Source organism: Mobula birostris, chromosome 16 (genome assembly GCF_030028105.1).
Source record: "Mobula birostris isolate sMobBir1 chromosome 16, sMobBir1.hap1, whole genome shotgun sequence".
NCBI lineage: Eukaryota > Metazoa > Chordata > Chondrichthyes > Myliobatiformes > Myliobatidae > Mobula > Mobula birostris.
Genome location: NC_092385.1, coordinates 19,985,762 through 20,007,457, shown reverse-complemented (window position 1 = coordinate 20,007,457; position 21,696 = coordinate 19,985,762). Strand labels below are relative to the sequence as shown.

Sequence of the window (21,696 nt, the reverse complement as noted above, 5' to 3'; positions counted from 1 at the left end):
GTTCAGGAACTCTAGGGTGGTGATCTGAGGATTGCTATCTGTGCCATGTGCTAGTGAGGTCGCAACTAGGAAATGAAACAGTTTAACATGTGGTACGGAGTTGGTGCAGGAGGGAGTGCTTCAGATGTTTGGATCATTGGGCTCTCTTCCAGGGAAGGTGGGACCTGTACAGAAGGGATGATTTGCTGTTTGTTAAATGTGCTCAGGAAAGTTTCCTTAATCAGCACATAGAAATCCCAACTAGAGACAGTATGATACTAGATCTATGAGACGGGGCAGGAGACAAAAGTTTGTGTAGGGGGACGTTTTGCATCTAGCGATCATTATGCCATTAATTTCAAGGTATTTATGGAAAAGGATATGTCTGGTTGGGTTAAGATTCTAAATTGAAAAAAGGCCAATTTTGTTGGCATCAGCGGGTAGGAACAAATGAGGTACTTAAGAAGTATAAGAAATGCAAGAGAACACTTGGGAAGGAAATCAGGAGGGCTAAAAGAAGACATGAGGTTGCTTTAGTAGACAAGGTAATGTTGAATCCTTAGGGCTTCTACAGATATGTTAAGAGCAAATGGATAGTAAGGGACAAAATTGGTTCTCTGGAAGATCAGAGCGGTAATCCATGCGTGGAGCTGAAAGAGATGTAGGAGATCTTCAATGGATTTTTTTGCCTCTGTATTTACTCGGGAAACAGACACAGAGTCTATAGATAAGAGAAAATGTCATGGACCCTATACAGATTACAAAGGGGGAAGAGGTGCTTGCTGTCTTGAGGGAATTAGTGTGGATAATTCCCCAGTGCCTGACCAAGTGTTCCTTTGAACCCCATAGAAGACTAGTGCAGAAATTGCGGGTGCCCTATCAGAGATACTGTATTTAAAATATCCATAACCAGGGGTATGGTGCAGGAGGATTGGAGGATAGCTAATGTGGTTCTGTTGTTTAAGAAAGGCTCTAAGACTAAGGCAAGAAGTTATAGACCAGTGAGCCTGACATCAGTAGGGGGAAAGTTATTGCAAGGTATTCTAAGGGACTGTATGGATATGTGTTTGGATAGACAGGGACTGATTAGGGATAGTCAGCATGGCTTCGTGTGTGATAGGTCATGCCTAACCAATCTCATCGAGCTTACCAAGGAAGTTGATGAAGGCAGGGTAGCAGATGTTGTCTACATGGTCTTCAGCAAGGATGATAATGTGGTTAACTGGGTCAGCAAATTTGCAGATTGCACCAGGACTGGGGGTGTAGTGGGTGGTGAGGAAGACTATCAAAGCTTGCAAAGGTCGATGGGACTAAGCAGATAAGTGGTTTGGCCTTGATGAGATGGGCTGAAGGGCCTATTTCTGTGTGGTAGTGTTCTATGACTCTAAGAAGGCTAGCTGCTTTTGAGGTTTCCTTCTGCAGCAAGATTTAAATACTGAGTGTATCCTAGAGAAAAGAGCAATGGGTTGAGAGTCAGAGTGACATTAAAAGTCTGGATATTAATAGGGACCTTGAGAATGAAGCTGAAGTTGTCAAACAAGCTGAATATTTTAATAAGACCATAAGACCATAAGACAAAGGAGCAGAAGTAGGCCATTCGGCCTATCGAGTCTGCTCCGCCATTTTATCATGAGCTGATCCATTTTATCTTATTTAGTCCCACTGCCCCGCCTTCTCACCATAACCTTTGATGCCCTGGCTACTCAGATACCTATCAATCTCTGCCTTAAGTACACCCAATGACTTGGCCTCCACTGCTGCCCGTGGCAACAAATTCCATAGATTCACCACCCTCTGACTAAAAGAATTTCTTCGCATTTCTGTTCTGAAAGGGCGCCCTTCAATCCTGAAGTCATGCCCTCTCGTACTAGACTCCCCCATCATGGGAAACAACTTTGCCACATCCACTCTGTCCATGCCTTTTAACATTCGAAATGTTTCTATGAGGTCTCCCCTCATTCTTCTAAACTCCAAGGAATACAGTCCAAGAGCGGACAAACGTTCCTCATATGTTAACCCTCTCATTCCCGGAATCATTCTAGTGAATCTTCTCTGTCCCCTCTCCAATGTCAGCACATCCTTTCTTGAATAAGGAGACCAAAACTGCCCACAGTACTCCAAGTGAGGTCTCACTAGCGCCTTATAGAGCCTCAACATCACATCCCTGCTCCTATACTCTGTTCCTCTAGAAATGAATGCCAACATTGCATTCGCCTTCTTCACTACTGACTCAATCTGGAGGTTAACTTTAAGGGAATCCTGTACGAGGACTCCCAAGTACCGTTGCATCTCAGAACTTTGAATTCTTTCCCCATTTAAATAATAGTCTGCCCGTTTATTTTTTCTGCCAAAGTGCATAACCATACACTTTCCAACATTGTACTTCATTTGCCACTTCTCTGCCCATTCTTCCAATCTATCCAAGTCTCTCTGCAGACTCTCCGTTTCCTCAGCACTACCGGCCCCTCCACCTATCTTCGTATCGTCAGCATGCTTAGCCACAAAGCCATCTATTCCATAATCCAAATCGTTGATGTACAATGTAAAAAGAAGCGGCCCCAACACTGATCCCTGTGGAATACCACTGGTAACCAGCAGCCAACCAGAATAGGATCCCTTTATTCCCACTCTCTGTTTCCTGCCAATCAGCCAACGCTCTATCCACGTATGTAACTTTCCTGTAATTCCATGGGCTCTTATCTTGTTAAGTAGCCTCATGTGTGGCACCTTGTCAAAGGCCTTCTGAAAATCCAAATATACAACATCCACTGCATCTCCCTTGTCTAGCCTACTGGTAATTTCCTCAAAAAATTGTAATAGGTTTGTCAGGCAGGATTTTCCTTTAAGGAATCCATGCTGAGTTCTGCCTATCTTGTCATATGCTTCCAGGTACTCTGTAACCTCATCCTTGGCAATCGACTCCAACAACTTCCCAACCACCGACGCCAAGCTAACAGGTCTATAATGTCCTTTTTGCTTCCTTGCCCCCTTCTTAAATAGCGGAGTGACATTTGCAATCTTCCAGTCTTCCGGAACCATGCCAGAATCTATCGACTTCTGAAAGATCATCGCTAATGCCTCCGCAAACTCCACAGCTACTTCCTTCAGAAAACGAGGGTGCATTCCATCTGGTCCAGGAGATTTATCGACCTTTAGCCTATTCAGCTTCCTGAGTACTTTCCCTGTTGTAATTGTGACTGCGCACACTTCTCTTCCCTGCCACCCTTGAGTGTCTGGTATCCTGCTGTCTTCCTCAGTGAAGACTGATGCAAAATACTTGTTCAGTTCCTCTGCCATCTCCTCATCTCCCATTACAATTTCTCCAGTATCATTTTCTATCGGTCCTATATCTACTCTCACCTGTCTTTTACTCTTTATATACTTGAAAAAGCTTTTAGTATCCTCTTTGATATTATTTGCTAGTTTCCTTTCATAGTTAATCTTTTCTCTCTTAATGACCTTCTTGGTTTCCTTTTGTAAGGTTTTAAAAACTTCCCAATCCTCTGTCTTCCCACTAATTCTTGCTTCCTTGTATGCCCTCTCCTTTGCTTTAACTTTGGCTTTGACTTCTCTTGTCAACCACGGTTGCATCCTTTTTCCACTTGAAAATTTCTTCTTTTTTGGAGTGTACCTGTCTTGCACGTTCCTCGTTTCTCGCATAAACTCCAGCCACTGCTGCTCTGCCATCTTTCCCGCCAGTGTCTCTTTCCAGTTAACTTTGGCCAGTTCCTCTCTCATGCCACTGTAATTTCCTTTACTCCACTGAAACACCGACACATCAGATTTCGGCTTCTCTTTTTCTAATTTCACAGTGAACTCAATCATGTTATGATCACTGTCTCCTAAGGGTTCCTTCACCTCAATCTCTCCAATCACCTCCGGTTCATTACACAATACCCAATCCAGTACAGCCGATCCCCTAGTGGGCTCAACAACAAGCAGTTCTAAAAAACCATCTCGCAGACATTCTACAAATTCTCTCTCTTGAGATCCAGTGCCGACCTGATTTTTCCAATCTACTCACATGTTAAAATCCCCCACAATTATCATAACACTGCCCTTCTGACAAGCCTTTTCTATTTCCAGTTGTAATCTGTAGTCCACATCCCTGCAGCTGTTTGGAGGCCTATAAATAACTGCCATCAGGGTCCTTTTACCCCTGCTATTTCTTAGCTCAACCCATAAAGATTCTGCACCTTCCAATCCTATGTCACCTCTTTCTAATGATTTAATATCATTTCTTACCAAGAAAGCCACGCCTCCCCCTCTGCCTACCTTCCTATCCTTCCGATACACCGTGTATCCTTGGACGTTCAGCTCCCAGAGACATGCATCCGTTAGCCAGGTCTCAGTGATGGCCACAATATCATACCTGCCAATCTGTAGCTGTACAACAAGATCATCCACCTTATTTCTTATGCTGCGTGCATTTAAGTACAACACCTTAAGACCAATATTTGATACTTTTTGCTTTGATTTCACTGCAACTTTATTGCACTGCAACTCATCCCAATGGCTACACATTTGCCCCATCACCTGCCTGTCTTTCCTGACATCTTTACTGCTCACTATCTTAGATTTATTTCTGTTTTCCCCTTCCTCCGCTCTATCATTTGGGTTCCCATCCCCTGCCAAATTAGTGTAAACCCTCCCTAACAGCTCTATTAAACTTTCCCGCCAGGATATTGGTCCCCTTCGGGTTCAGGTGTAACCTGTCCTTTTTGAACAGGTCATACTTTCCCCAGAAGAGATCCAAATTATCCAAGAATCTGAAGCCCTGACCCCTACACCAGTCTCTCAGCCAGGCATTCATCTGCCTGATCCGACTACCCTTGCCCTCGCTAGCACGTGGCACAGGTAGCAATCCCGAGATTACTACCCTGGAGGTCCTGCTTCTCAGCTTCCTTCCTAACTCCTGGAAATCTCTCTTCAGGACCTCCTCCTTTGTCCTATCTATACATTTAACAATGTGTTTTACAAATTTACAGAATTGTTTTAGCATAAAAAATAAGCTGTGTTGTAACCATTCTGTGATTTAGTGAAGCATAAAACAAAGAATATTTTTAAAAAATGGCTTCAAATCTCCTTCTTATATATAGGTCTTTTTCCAGAATTCCATGTTTTGTAATAATTTGTTATACAGGTTTTCCCTGCCATCCGAAGGTAGAGCATTCCTATGAAACGGTTCGTAAGCCGAAATGTCGTAAAGCGAAGAAGCAATTATCATTTATTTATATGGGAAAATTTTGTGAGCGTTCGCAGACTCAAAAATAACCTACCAAATCATGCCAAATAACACATAAAACCTAAAATAACAGTAACATATGGTAAAAGCAGGAATGATATGATAAATACACAGCCTATATAAAGTAGAAATACTTTTCCACAATCATTACTGAACTGTCCTCCGTAGCGAAAATTTCACTCAAGCGCCCTTGGCAGAAAATCTCATGCAAGCGCTGTTGGCAAAAACATGGCACAAGTGCTCTCCAGTAACCTTCAAGCTATGAAGCTGCCAAATCATACTAAATAACACGTAAAAATACACAGCCTATATAAAGTAGAAATAATGTATGTACAGTGTAGTATCACTTACTGGAATTGGCTCAGCGCCAAGCACACTGATGATGGTGTGTTAGACTGAGTCGTTGCAGGTTGGGGCGGTACAGTGGCCCCCACCCTCCAGGCCGCCGACCGATACATTGCTGCGAAACATGTAGCGGTAGCCAGGAGGCACCCAACATATCTTTAAGATAAAAAGCTGAAATAAACATGCTCATTAATTAGGTGCCGCCCGGCACGTAATTGTCGGCCCAGATCAGTGCCGATTTCTGATTGCGTCCCTTCTGATCTGGGCCGACAATTATGTGCCAGGCGGCACCTAATTAATTAGCATGTTTATTTGGGCTTTTTTCTTAAAGATGTGCTCTGTGCCTCCCGGCTACCGCTGCATTCTCTGCAAATCGGTATCTGTCCGGGGCTTGGGGTGGGGTGGTGGGACACAGGGGTGTCATCTCGTTGTCGTCTGTTTCCGTTAGGGCAGGCAGCTCATCTTCTCCTATGACTGCCCACCTCGATGTCAAAGGTTGAGGTTCGTTGTTTGCTGTGGCTGATGTGGAAGCCTTGCTTGACTGCTGAGCCTCGTGCATTTTTCTATCATACAGTTCTTTGTAAGGACTCAAAACATCTTGCAAATATCCCCTAAACCTACGTACCCTTTCAAAATTAAAGTCATACTTTATCATTGCAGCGAAAATCTCACACAGTTGCTTCATGTTCAGTTCGCTACTGCATTCGGTTTCGATTGTTATCCTTTCTTCTTCCAATTGCATCAGCTCTTAATCTATCAGTTCTTGGTCATGGGATGCCAAAACCTCTTCAACATCACGTTCATCAGCTTCCACAAGCCAAACTCACTTTGTCCTTACTTCGTTCACCACGATCGAAACGCTTTATTATGTCTAGTTTTATGCTAAATGTAACACCCTTACGAGCTCTTTCAGGCTTTTCCAATACCTCAGAACTCATCTTGCAAATGGCTGCTCACAGGCACGTGTTAAAGCAATGCAGTTCCAAATCTGGGGGAGAGCGGCTGCTCGGGGCGTGGGCTGATTTTTTATCGCGCACTGCTTTTTTTTTTGTAATAGTGAAAACACCTTCTGAAAGTGAAAACAGGGAACTAATGTAGGTCTTTTGTAACAGTGAGGTTTCGTAAAGCGAATGTTCGAAAAGCGGGGGACACCTGCACTTGTTAAGATTCCTGGTAATTATTGGTTGTCAGTTAAAAACAAATATGTTTTGAAAAGTTTTGTTTCAATGTAAATCACTGGTTGGTAAAAGATTTTTGACACTTAATGTAAGTTGCTACTGTATATTGTGTTTCTGTTCCATATTAATTATGTAGCTGCAGGCATTCGAGAAAGTTAACCTGACAAAACGTTGGATAATGCTTTTGGTGGTGACTTATCTGCTGCCTGGAGGATCAGACTGGGAAAGTCATCACCCATAAATGCAGCATCTACTAGATCAATAGCATACGGCTAGAAATTACTCTTCCCAGCTAATTTCATTGTTTCTTTCCCTTGCCTTGCATATTAACAAGTTAGTCAAAATAGAGTGAAAAATTTTGGCAAATTCTATCGCAGAAGTCCTGAAGAGTTCCTTGGTGTGTATTTTCTGCACCTTTTTTGATGGAAGAAAGATTTGCAAAGCATGGAAGGGGTGCTTTGTATTGCCTTTATTTCTTAAATCCTTCACATACATGAGGAGTAAAAATCTTTACATTACATCTCCGTCTAAATGTGCAATGTGCAATCATAGTAATTTATCATAATTTATAATAAATAGAGCAGTCAATGTAACATAGAGTACACTCAAATCAGTGTGAGTTAATCAGTCTGATGGCCTGGTGGAAGAAACTGCCCCGGAGCTTGTTGGTCCTGGCTTTTAAGCTGCAGTACCATTTCCCGGATGGTAGCAACTCGAATAGATTGTGATTGGGGTGACTTGGGTCCCCAGTGATCCTATGGGCCCTTTTTACACACCTGTCTTTGTATATGTCCTGAATCATGGGAAGTTCACAACTACAGATGCACTGGGCTGTCTGCACCACTCTCTACAGAGTCCTGCGACTGAGGGAAGTACAATTCCCGTACCAGGCAGTGATACAGCCAGTCAGGATGCTCTCAATTGTGCCCTGTAGAAAGTTTTTAGGATTTGGGGGCCCATACCAAACTTCCTGAGGTGAGGAATGTGAATTAGAATTTTTGATGTGACCAGTCTTTCTCATCTTATAGTGTTAACTTGCTTTATTATCTAATTCCTCTGGGAAATATTTTGACATAATCAATTAGATATTTTTGGTAAGATGATGACACGCAGCAGCTTCTATGGAGCAAGCCAAGGGTGTATTGTCTTATAAGGAAAAAATTATATTTTTTACAATTGCAAGATCTTGCTGGACATTAAGAACTTAAAGTAATGCAGGCCTACCCTATCAGTGAATTGCTCATTGGGGGAGAAACTGAAGGAGCTGGACTTGTTGTGGACGTGATGCTGCCTGCAACAGTGAGACGTTGGTGTGCAAAGGAGGTGTGTAGCCTAACAGTGAGTGATTGTCTTAGTCACTTTTCTTGTAATCACAAGACCCAGTTGGGCATTGGTGGTGTGGAATGCTGCAAGTCCAATTAATTGGTTTATTGGCGAATGGTGGGGGGTGGGTGGTGGGCAAGCTGTGTAGCCTCAGTTGTAGCGAGGACTGGACCTCTAGTTACTGTATTGCCTGTTTGCAGCTGCCCGGGGGAGGCGTTGGAGTAGCGTGTTCATCTGGAGTGCCAGAAGCGGTGTGGCACGGCGTCAATGTTGGAGTCAGTGCTGCCCCCCAGTGTTCACTTGGCAGAAGGCATGCTGTATTGAGTTCGACTGCAGATGCTGTAACATTCATGGACTTGGGTACTTGGACTATATTTTTCATGTGACTGTATCTTATGCAATATGTGTCTTGTGGGTTAGTATGAGTGTCTGTACTGTGTTTTGCACCTTGACCCCAGAGTAATGCCCTTTTTGTTTCGCTGTATTCATGTATGGTTGAATGACAATTAAATTGATGACCTTTGTTGTAGTTCGCTTGTTTGGAACACAAATTCCAGCTTGTTTGAACAAGTCAAAGAGGAACGTTTGCTTTCTCAGACTGAATACGTGAAGGCTTTCTTTAGAATATTGATTAAGTGCCTGGAATTCTATCAACTAATACAATTATTTGTGCATTATATACCAAGCTAAATATAAAAGAAATACATGTTCAGAGCATAATATCACGGTCTATATACATAAATTAGGTCAATCACACAGACTATCTCTTTCAAGAGGTCAGCGCCTGTCCTGAGTGATGGGCTGCAGAGCTTGGCTTACATTTAAAATGATGCTCGCCCATGAATGACGTAACCAATCAAGTGAAATTTCGTTGTTTCTTGTCACTGTATCAATAAAAATGGCCTGGTTCTGAGGGTTTGGTATTTTAAAATAAAAATGCTAACTTCAGTGAACATTAATATCCCTGTGGTATAAAATGGAAGTTATGCAGACATCCCACCTCTCCCGGAAGTTCCGGGAGTCTTCCGCATGTTAATAGTGGCTCTCTGATGCCCGCAAATTATATAAAATGTCCCAGAAATCAATTTTTTGAGAGCGAGTGAGCAAGAGAAAGCAAGCGAGAGCGCGAGAGAGACCACGAGAGAGAGAGCGCAAGCGAGCGAGGGCGCGAGAGACCGCGAGAGAGACCACGAGAGAGAGCGAGAGCGCGCGCGATGGCAGACTGTTCCAAAAAAAGAAAATATAAAACGTACGTCACCCCAGACTACACTAAAGTGTACCCCTGCCTAATAGAGGTCAAAATAATGACAGTATTGCTCGCTGCACTGTTTGCAACAGTGACTTTTTATTGCCCATGGTGGGTTAAGACTGTAAAAGACATGTTGAGGTGAGTTAAACAGGTGTCATTCATTCATTAGCATAGCTAACATTATTTAAACCAGCTGGCTAGCTGCTAAGGAGCTACTCTATTGCAGACATCCCACCTCTCCCGGAAGTTCTGGGAGTCTCCTGCAAATTGATAGTGCTACCTCCCTGAAGTGAGTTTTTACAGGGTGGGATGTCTGGTTATGAAGTATTTGCCTGTACTAATGTTGGAACCTGTAATTTCTGGCCTGTTGCCTGTTGCTTGTGCATTTAAGAATGATGTGTAAGAATATTCAGGACTATCTGTCTTTATCATTAGTTGTTTTGCCAGGCACCACTGCAATAAATTACTCATAACTGGAGCATGCTTTTTGCACAGATAAGACTAAAAAGAAGGTATCCTCATAGTTCAAAGTAAATTTATTATCAAAGTATATATATGTCACTATATGCAACCCTGAGATTCGTGTTCTTGTGGGCCTTCAAGGGATTGTGCTATCTTAGATCTGGTCCTGTGCAAAAAGACACTTATATATACTGATGCAGTCATTCAGTGTATTAGATTTTCATGAGCGACAATCTTGGCAAACTCAATAAATTTCTCTGCTGCTTCATGATCAGCAGACGCTTTATCACTACAAATGTTTAGAGATTTAATGCCATGCCTTTTCTTAAATTTCTGCAACCGGTCTGCTGAATATTCACAATTACCTTCAATTTTTAGTTCATTGTGATAGATCTCTGCTTGTTTCATAATCAACATGTCATTAAACGGCATATCTTCACTTCGACTCTTGACAAATCCTCTCTTCCAATACACAATCAAGATCTTCACTTTTTTTGCTTTATTTAGTGTTTTTCTATTTTTCATTAACTTCTGTTCATTATATATATGAAATCACTTCTCAGAATTGTCTGTGTTGTGCAGAGACCTGTGCATTGCCTGGGAAACTTCCCAGCACCTTACGGAATTTTCCATTTGAGACATCGTGTCAATGCTCAAAAAAATTTTGGATTTTGGATGAGAGGTGCCCAACCTGTAATAAATGAATAAGCGATTAATATCAAGAACATGAGAGGAAGAGGCTTTGAAAGTGAGTACATAGGCTTTGGGAACAGTACAGTGATGGGACAAATGAAGCAGGGGTGAAGTTATCCCTACTGGTTAAAGAGCCTGATGCTTGAGAGGGAATAACCTTTCCTGAACATGGTAGTGTGAGTCTGAGGCTTCTGTATCTTCTTCCTGATGGAAACAGTGAGAAGAGAATATAATCTACTTGTCCGGGGGTTCCTGATGATGGATGCTGCTTTCCTGTGACAATGCTGCATTTAGATGTCACTGATTCTTGAGACTTCGGCGAAAACATGTCCCTCTAAGAAAAGTGCTAATTCTGTTGAAAATGAGTTACATTTTCTTAGTTAAAATAATCAGGGTTGATCATCTGGGGGTCTTTTGCACAAATGCAACATTTTTTCATTTGTTTTTAATTTTATAAATTATATGATTATATGATAGCCCAGTACCCACAGAATCAGTTGTCCTCAGACAAGAGATTATCATTTCAATTTGATAAAAAAATGTGAAAAAATAATTTTAAATGTATAATATATATATGCCAGATGAAAGAGTAGAGTGAAAAACCTCTTTAAAACTAAAAGCAGTGAATTTTCAACAATATTTACTCTTATTTTGTTGTTGCTCAAAATGTGTCCCAAGTTTTTGTCAGCACCGTCAGATATTTATATAAAAAAAAAGCAATAAAATATGGCAACCACATGGTCAACTATATTCCTGAGGAATATAGTTTCCACTCTCCACATCTGCTAAATGCAGCAAGGTCAAAAAAGCTCCTGTAAGTTTACTATTTTTTCAATAGTTTTTACATATTTATTGATGTTGCTACTGTCACAACCATGACATGTCAACACTGTCTCTTTTGTATAGAAAGGATTATTTTAAATTATGTCATAAATTTATGCATTTTAAATAGAGGCCAGAGGCAGCTAGCAACCAGAGGGAAAACAGGATGGCTCCTGTATACAACTCAAGCATGTCATGTAAAAAAGTGTGTTTTTGTCACTACTGTCGGACGTCAAAGCCATCGTTTTCTGTCTGACGGTGGTGACACATGGTTTGACGGTGTTGACAAAACATCCAAATCATCCTCAATGGAGGCTTGAATATAATTTATGATCACAATAATTAGTAATATGGCATAATATTTCATTAACCTCTTTATTTATAATATACATAATTTCCCCTTTATTTCTTCCACACATAGGCCTACAATATTTCCTTACTATATGTATCCCCAATGACCATAAATGAATTTAGTTGCACCATTTCATAATCATTTTATAAAATTTCACCAAATTAAACATAATTAAATTCATAGTAATTTTGCACAATTTCATAGTAATTCCATTAAATTCTGACCTTCCTTTTATGTATTTTAGGAAGTTATGGCTAGGCAGCAGCTACCAGTGGAGGAGCCAAGGAGAAGAAACAGGGAATACCAAAAAAACCGGAGAGAGAAAATATATAGTGAGCCAGAGTTAAAGGAGGAATACCTGAGAAAGGAAAAGCAGAGATGGAAGAAGAGAGTAGAGGATGGGAAGATAAAAACTATCAGTGATTTGAATGAAAGGGAAAAGAGGAGTAAGAGAAAGGTGTGGAAATGTAGACAGCAAGAGTCAAGAGAGCGTAAGAGAAAGGGCCCAGAACACCCAGAAACTCCCCCAGATAGTCCATTAGATCAGACTATACAGGAGCCAGCTCACAGTTGGCAGTCTATTACAGGGGAAAGGGAAAGAAGGAAAACAAGAGCAAGATACTTGAAAGAGATGAAAGCTTTGAAAAATAAACTTCAAGAGATAGTAAAAGATAGGAACAAACTGAGAAAGCGTTGGCAACGACAGCAAACTAGAAATATGACAGATATATCTGCTGGTGTCATTAATTGTGGAGATTGGCTTGCAGTCATTTATGACCAAAACTGGTGGTTAGCAAAGGTTGTTGCTGTGGATGCTCATCATCAAGATGTTCAAGTGGAGATTTTCCCCCCTCATGGGCCCAACACGCGCTTCCATCCAAAACCAGATGGAAAGGATATGTGCTTCATACCAGTTGAAGATATTCTGGTCAAACTGATGGAGCCATCATCACCGGGTCATGCAAGCAGGATAAGGGAGATCTACCACCTGTCTGCTGAAATCATGGACTTCATAGAGGAGGAGCATATTAATCGTCTACTTCCTGATAAAGCTGACTGAACGTTTTTGAAGATTTTCAAGCCCAGAAATGGATGGAATTTTTTTTAAGTTCCTGGTATGTTTTCTGATGTTTGTTCTTAAACATTGCAGTTGTCCTGTAGTTTTTATTTTGCTGTTTACTGTTGTTGTTAATATTTACAGAAGGACAAAATGTACAGGACAAATTGTTATTTGTTGTATGAAATTGTTAAATAAACTTGTTAAGCAAAGAAGCATTGACTTGAGTGGTGAAAAGGTTAGAATTATTTGTTGTAATTAGGCCACTGCCACCACCATCAGGTCTCAGTCACCACCGTCAGATGGCACTTTCAATCTGCTTACAATCTGTTCCTCCAAAACAGTTGATTTATTAAAGTAATTGTCTCTTTAAAATTAAAAACGTGTTTCTTTATGTCCAAAATTGTTATTTAGTATATTTAATGATAAAAGTTGCATGATGTAAGAGTTTTTAAAGGAGTACATGTGAAATAGAATAAAAAAAATGAACAAAAGTGAATATTCAACATTTAACAGCATATGTGTGTACCTATGGCGTAGACACGATGATTTAAAAGCTCTAAATCTATATAAGACTAAATAAATAGGAATAATTAGCTTTTTTTTCTTACAGCACAGTACAGGCCCTTCGGCCCACAATGTTGTGCCATCCCTCAAACCCTGCCTCCCATATAACCCCCCACCTTAAATTCCTCCATATACCTGTCTAGTAGTCTCTTAAATTTCACTAGTGTATCTGCCTCCACCACTGACTCAGGCAGTGCATTCCACGCACCAACCACTCTCTGAGTAAAAAAACCTTCCTCTAATATTGTGTCTGACTGTGTTGACAAAAACTAAGTAATGACAGGAAAAACACATATTTTATGAAAAAATTACAAAATCAGGAGGTTGCACCGAAATATTGCTTGATTGCTGAGATCTTGTTCTATAAACATACACGTTCAGATTTCTTAACATTTAACATTTTTTCATTTCAAAATTAAAATCTGTTTTGTCCAAATTCTCAGGAATCAGTGATGTGCACATTGGAGGAGAGAGTTTAACCTGTGATGGATTGGGATGTATCACCACTTTTTGTAGGATTTTCTCTTCAAGTTGTTGTTGTGGCAGCACTCAGCCAGATCTTCTCTCTCCCTCCTGTATACTGATTCATCACTACCTTCGATACGGCCAATGACCGAGGAGTCGTCAGCAGACTTAAATATGGCAGTGGAGCTGTGTTTAGCCACACAGTCATAAGGGTGAAGCGAGTAGAGCAGGGGGCTAAGCACACGGCCTTGTGGTGCACCTGTGTTAGTGAAGATTGCGGAGGTTGTGGATTGTGTGGTTCCACTCCCATGGAAGCTTTAAACTGAACTTTTGTTGAAGAATTGAAGGAAAAGTCTTGTACTTTGGTGCCACCATCGCTGCAGGTTATGTTCTGTCCTTTGTATAATCTCCAATTATCACATGTTAAAGTGCATTTTTTCTATTGAGATTAGAATGCTACTTAAGTAATCATAAGATCTGATAATAGATAAGCTGGTCAGTGTAACTTCTGCTGAGTTTCAAAGACACAAATTCTGCCATTTTCTGCTAATGGGAATTTGAAGCCCATTATGTCAGAATATTAATATCTTAGTCATTGAATTGCCTAATAAAACGAAATGGTCTCTTTCTGTGATTAGATCATATAACAGTCCATGTCCACAAGTAAAGTTGAAACACTGAAATTTGCCTCACTTGTATTTTCATGTCTTCCAGAATGGACCCAGCATCAGGTTGGGTATGTGTCCTCAATGTCAAAGTTACTTAGGACTGTGTAGAAATGTAAAGAATCAATTTCACAGTTGCATATAAAGTCTCAACAGGATAAACGTTGAAGAAGTGAGCAATAATTTAATTAGATAATTAGATAATTAAATAATTTAATTAGAGTTACCATGAAGTGAAAAGAGCATCAGATAATCACCATGTAATTACCATGGAGTCTACTTAAGACAAGAAGAATGTAATGTGAAGACTCATTCCTAAAATACACAAAAAAAACTTCTAATGATTGTCCAGAAAGTTAATTGTATAACTTTGTCTCCAGGTTCAGTGTTGTTCTAACAAAGGGCTGCACTGTTGGGGGTTCTGCCTTTTAGATGAGACTGCACACTGAGTTACTCCTCTCCATGTCAAGTGGAGAAATGAGTCTGAGGCAATTTTGAAGACAAAGGATACTCATGTATAAGTTGACCTAAGCCTAAAACAGAGATTCTGATTCTTAATTTAATTGTTGGTGGGATCTTCACCTGCGCTCCATTTCCTACATTACAATAATAACTATATTGGCTATATGTGCTTTGGGATGCCCTGGGGGTGCAAGGCGCACTTACTGGAAACATTTGTCCAGTGATTTTCCCCATCCATTGAGAGTGGGGGAGATTCAAACAAGAGGACATGAGTTGAGAGTTAAAGGGCAAAAGTTTAGGGGTAACATGAGGGGAACTTCTTTACTTAAGAGAGTGGTAGCTGTGTGGAACAAGCTTCCAGCAGAAGTGGTTGAGGCAGGTTCGATGTTGTCATTTAAAGTTAAATTTGCGTAGATATATGGACAGGAAAGGAATGGAGGGTTATGGGCTGAGTGCAGGTCAGTGGGACTAGGTGAGAGTGAGAGTTCGGCACGGACTAGAACGCCGAGATGGCCTGTTTCCGTGCTGTTATGGTTATATGAGTTCTTCCTCTTCATATTGCCTTCCAATTAAAAGGCTGTTAGAACATTGATATGTTTTATTGTTAATCTGTGTCAAATGCAGTATTTTTGTATTTTGTACTTCCTAGTGAAAAAGAAGAGGCAGAAATATGAACCCATACATATGGTGGATGTCATACGACCAGTGCAAAATGGAAGCCAGGTGTTCATAAAAGAGCTTCGAAGTCGAACCTTCCCCAGGTAAGCAGCTTTTCTTGAGACGTTAAAAAATATGCAGTTAAAAGTCCCTTTTTTTTCCACTCAAGTGAGCCCTTGTTGATTGAACTGGGAAATTTGTGACACCGATATTCCTGAATTTGAAGTCTCTACATTTATGGAATTCATTCATGTGTTCAGTTATTGTTTTGAATCTCCACCAACATATAATGATCAACTTGTCATAATTATTGCAGATGTGTGAATTTAAATTAATTTAAATAAAATTACATATAGTCTGGTTGGAAGAATTAAATTTCCTTAAGTTACATTTGCATAGTATGTTAATTTATTTTTCAAATGATTAATATTTTAAAACAATTGAATGTATTCAACTTTAGGATGTAGAAAGGATAACCCTATCATGGGCCTGAAGAGGCTGATGTGTGATGTTGCATAGACCGCATCTCAGTTACGTTGCCTTCTCATTATAGTGATTTTTGCATCCATTTAGTAATAGCCACCAAACTGATTGGCTGTATATACTGTAACTTTTTAAGCTGTTGTCAAAGCTAGAGCCATTGCTAAAAGTAAACATATTTAGCAGAGAGGTGCCTTGTTACTGGAGTAGGTGATGATAGATAAGTAGGAAGTGACTTTTACCTGGAAACAGCAAAGATTGATGCAGTGTGGGAGAAAACAAGTTGTAAAGAATTGGCAAGCTGCATTAATTCCTTTTAGGTTTGAAGTTGCTCTCTAGACTTTGCTATAGTCACATATACTGAAAGTTAACTGCCTTCCACTACCCATACCACAAGTATTAGGTTTGGAATGCAGACGAATATAAAGAAACAAAGGTAAATTGATGACCAACACTAAGGAAACATACACTATAATTTTAGCAGTCCTGATGAAGTCCGAAACATCGACTGTTTATTCAATTCCCGAGATGCTGCCTGACCTGCTGAGATCCTCCTGTATTTTGTGTGTGTTACTACAGTTGCTTTATATTTATATGCAGTATGTCATAATTTTAATTTATGTCTTTTGTTTCAAGTTGTTTATCTTTGTGGCAGTTTTTGCACTCTGGCCAAGTGAGTGCTACAGTACTGGGTCACAAAAATTTGGAGCTGTTGGTGAATGAAAAATTAAGTTTGAGATTAGTATTGTGTTTGAATTAGTTCTTAGTGGATATCACACAGAAGAACAGGTCAATTATTTTGTTTCCTCCCCTCCACTTCCTCTTTCTCCTGCTTTTCCATATATTTCTGTTCCTGATCTGTGGTACAATTGGAGGGTCACTGGTGCCACTGAGTCTGAAGGAAAGGATTCTTCTCTGAAGTGTAACTGATAATTCTGTTAACCTGCAGAGCCTTGCTAGATTAGATTAGCTTTAATTGTCTCCTGTGCATCGAAACATACAGTAAAATGCGTCAACGACCACCGCTGTCTCAAAATGTGCTGGAGGTGTCGCCATGCTTTCAAAACTACATAGCATGCCTACAGTTTATTAACCCTAATCCACATCCCTTTGGAATGTGGGAGAAAACTAGAGTATCCAGGGGAAACGCTGCAGAACATACAGACTCCTTACAGACAGTGATGGAATTGAATGCTGGTCACTGGTGATGTGATAACATTAGGCTTACTGCTATGCTACCCCGCTGCCAGTCAACATTCTCCTTTTTATTTCATTCGAGAACTTAAAGAAAGACTTAACAAATGGGGAATAAAATTGTATGCTCTTCTCCTTAAGGCTGACGCCATCAGAGCGAGTGAAGACTTGCCCATGTGACCTCCCACAAGTGGTTATGAGGCCAGAGCAGTGCAGGTTTTGTCAATGAGGACTGGTGAATCCCATTAAGGGCTTTGGCATGGAGACCCAGTGGTAGGGGTTGTGGTTGTATCTGCTGCCTAAAGGTCAGATGAGTTGGTCTGTAGCGGTAGCTCTGCAAGAGGTTACTGATTATAATGCAAGCTTGATGTTGTTGGCAATTTCAAGGAGTTTGAAGATGCTGGAACCTGCAGCAACACACAAAATGCCCGGAGAGCTCAGCAGGTTACGTAGCATCTGCAAAGTGACATGAATAGTTGACATTTCAGGTCAAAGCTATTCAGCTGAACTGATAGAAAAAGGAGCATAGGCAGCATAAAACGGTGGCGGGAAGGGGCGGACCAAGGTGAAGAGGGGTGATAGGCAGGCGGGCAAGGAGAGAGTGCCAAAGTTGGGTGGAGAAAAGGAACTTTCCTCTCTTATCAGATTCCCAGATGGTTAAACATTGAATTCTACAACTTAGGGTGAACTGCTTCCCTTTTGCCCCTTTTTTACCTCCTGATCTGCCCAGTTCTTCCAACATTTTCCACTCCTCCACCTTACCTGTCTGCCTATCACATACAAAGTCCTCCCAGTGGTTCATCTGTCCCCACTGCTGTGCCCAACTTCGTCCATCGATTCCATGGTCCATCTTTCTTTCCTATCAGATTTCATTATCCACCTATCTCCTACCAGTTCTTGTTCTGTCCCTTCCCTCCTATTTTCTATTCTGGCTTTCTTTCAGCCCAGTTGAAAGGCCACAACCCGAAATGCCGCCTGCCCGTTTAGTTTAGCAGATGCAGCCTTACCTGCTGAGTTCCTTCAGCTTTCTGTGTGTTGATGTGAAAAATTTCTAACTGATGATGAATAAATTCACCACCATATTTAAACTTCACATTTCTCACCTTTTCTTAACAGTTTTAGTTTTTTATTGGAGTTCAAGTAGAGTTACTGGGTGATAACAGCAGAAGATATTTCTTCGGGACTGCCTTGCCCTCTGAAGTATATCAAATTGTGCCAATTCTACACATCTGCTAGCTTAACAAATTTATTCAGTGTGGTGTTCGCAAACATTGAGCTTGAAAGTTTCAAAGTACCTGTCAACAAACTCGTATATACCATTGAGAAGGGTGGAATCTACTTAATGTAATAAACCCTTTATTCTTAAACAGAATGTCATTTTGGAGGTTGAAGGAAGTTATTGAGTACTTCTGCACTTAGTCGTTAAATACACAACAGAAAAACACGGAGCCAAAAAAAAAAACAAAAATCTGCTTGATTCCAGAATGTATTATCGCTACTACCAGATTGAGAAGTTTGCTGTTGAGGATGATTTTCTGATCTGCAGACAGGCTGACTTTGTATTGCTGTCACCTGCATGTGAAAAATATTTACTATTTCTACAGTACTAAAATTTAACAATATTGTATTGAAAGCATGTGTGGGATACCGAAAAGTACACAGTTAGCCCGTTATTTCTTGCAGAAGGTAGAAGTACAGGTTTCCCCCGCCATCCGAAGGTAGAGCATTCCTATGAAACAATTCGTAAGCCGGAATGTTGTAAAGCGAAGGAGCAATTACCATTTATTTATATGGGAAAATTTTGTGAGCGTTCGCAGACCTAAAAATAACCTACCAAATCATGCCAAGTAACACATAAAACCTAAAATAACAGTAATATATAGTAAAAGCAGGAATGATATGATAAATACACAGCCTATATAAAGTAGAAATATTTTTCTACAATCATTGACTGAACTGTTCTCCGTAGCGAAAATCTCACGCAAGCGCCGTTGGCAGAAACACAGCGCAAGTGCTCTCCAGTAACCTTTAAGCTATGAAGCTGCCAAATCATACTAAATAGCATGTAAAAATACACAGCCGATATAAAGTAGAAATAATGTAAGTACAGTGTAGTATCACTTATGAGAATCGGGAAGACAGCGCAGGGCACACTGATGATGGTGTGTTAGGCTGAGTCGTCGCAGGTTGGGGTGGTGCAGTGGCCCCCACCCTCCAGGCAGCGAAACGATACCGATCCGCGAAGCATACAGGGGTACAGTGGTAGCCAGGATGCATCCAGCACATCTTTAAGAAAAAAGCCGAAATAAACATGCTAATTAATTAGGTGCCACCCGGCACATAAATGTCGGCCCAGATCAGAGGCGATGCAATCGGCAATTTCCTCTGATCTGGGCCGACAATTACGTGCCGGGCAGCACCTAATTAATTAGCATGTTTATTTCGGCTTTTTTCTTAAAGATGTGCTGGGTGCCTCGTGGCTACCGATGCATTCTCTGCGAATCGGTGTCCGCAGCCCGGGGTTTGGGGTGGTGGGACACTGGGGTGTCGTCTCATTGTTGATCAGGGCAGCCAGGTCATCTTCTCCTAACTCTGCCTGCCTCGATGTCGAAGGTCAAGGTTCGTCGTCTGCTGTGGCTGATGTGGAAGGCTTGCTTGACGGCTGAGCCTCGCGCATTTTTTTCTATCATACAGTTCTTTGTAAGGACTTAAACCATCTTGCAAATATGCCCTAAACCGATGTACCCTTTCAAAATTAAAGTCGTACTTTATTATTACTCATTCGGTTTCGATTGTTATCCTTTCCTCCTCCAATTGCATCAGCTCTTCATCTATCAGTTCTTGGTCGTGGGATGCCAAAACCTCTTCCACATCATCTTCGTCAACTTCCACAAGCCAAACTCACTTTGTCTTTACTTCGTTCGCCACGATCGAAACGCTTAATTATGTCTAGTTTTACGCTAAGTGTAACACCCTTACGAGCTCTTTTAGGCTTTTCCGACACCTTAGAACTCATCTTGCAAATGGCTGCTCACAGGTATGTGTTTAAGCAATGCCGGTGAGAATGCCGTTCCAAATCCAGGGGAGAGTGGCTGCTCAGGGTGCGCGCTGATTTTTATCACGCACTGCTTTTTTCGCATGCTACTTTTCTTTGTAACAGTGAAAACATCTTCTGTTAGCGAAAACAGGTAACTAATGTAGGTCTTTTGTGACAGTGAGGTTTCGTAAAGCGAAAGTTTGAAAAGCGGGGGACACCTGTACTCTGTGAAGTGACAAGTCAAGTCCGGTTCAGAATTGCCGACAGTTTCCCATGTGCTTGTGCATGAGCTGATCAGTGTGTTCATCTGCACATGCGTCAAATATTGAGAGTTTGGAAAATATTTGGTGAGTTTCTGTTACCTGAACTGCCTTTATGTGGATAAGTGCCTGGTTCAAATTAGCTTGTGTGTGATGTTGGTCCTCAGAGTAATACTGCTGATTATCAAGGAAAAATGTTAGGACAGTCTTTAATGGAGATAGCAGGTACAAGTATGAGCTGATGGAAGGTTATACTACAATGTTGACAAGCTGTGCTGGATACTGCCGCAGGCTGGCTTTTTGTCTGAGCCATGATTTGGAGCAGTGTAGTCCTCAGCAAAACCATAAGGTTTGGTAAGCTCTGAGCACACATTGAGAGGGGGCATTTAAGAGTTAATACCTGCCTTGTTCTTTCTCCTTGAGCAATTGTGCTGAGCTTTCAAAGGGCAGAGACTATTTGCACATGATTTTGGAAGTTCCGGAAGATGTGTGGCTGTGAGCCAATCTGCACCTGGATGGGCCAGTTTTGTATTCCTTTTTTTTAACAAAACTATAAAAGCTTATTTACATCACATATACACAAGGTACAGACACTCAATATTCACAAGACAGTAATTATACTCAGATTAAAATATGGTTACTACCATCTACAATACAGTCAATACCCCGGGGGTCCCCACCGCTCCTGGAAGTCCCCCACTGTACCCATTCCGACCTTGTGCACCGTCTCCAAGGACAACCGGACATGAACGTAGGGGGCAGGCAGTCAGCCCGGGCAGTTCCCCCCCCCTCCCCCCCCCCCCCCCCCCACTTTCCGCTGTCTAGACCCGTGAATGGCCATCTTGGCCAGGCCCGGGACCAGGCCTACCAGGAGATTCTCCTCACGCCTCGCCCTCTTCCGAACTGGGTGCCCGTATCTGAGGAGCGTGGGGCTAAAGTGCAGCCAGAACCTCAGCAGCGGCCTGCATTAACTCACCGTGAACTAAGTCTGACTGGGTCAAACAGCAATGGCAGGAACGTGAATGCCAGCAGGAGCATAGATTCATGCTCCACAAGTCTCCCTTCCTCCCCTACAGCAGGCCATCTGCAATCATATCAATCTGGTGGCTGGAAGACAGACTGTCAGAGAGCTATAACATTTTTTAAAGCCTCTTTGAACATAAGAGTCCGGTGTCAGCATGACACCTGGCACGGTCAGGAGTAG

The 21,696-nt window shown here is 41.4% G+C and overlaps 1 protein-coding gene across 4 annotated transcripts in view; it reads left to right on the top strand.

Annotated features, from left to right (window-relative positions):
• The window catches only part of phf2 (PHD finger protein 2), a 164,180-nt gene that overhangs the window by 57,722 nt on the left and 84,762 nt on the right, over positions 1–21,696 (top strand). For all 4 annotated transcript variants that reach the window (XM_072280376.1, XM_072280377.1, XM_072280379.1 and 1 more), the window contains exon 3: positions 15,514–15,625. In XM_072280376.1, coding sequence (XP_072136477.1) covers positions 15,514–15,625 — 112 coding nt within the window. The remainder of the gene's footprint in view (positions 1–15,513; positions 15,626–21,696) is intronic.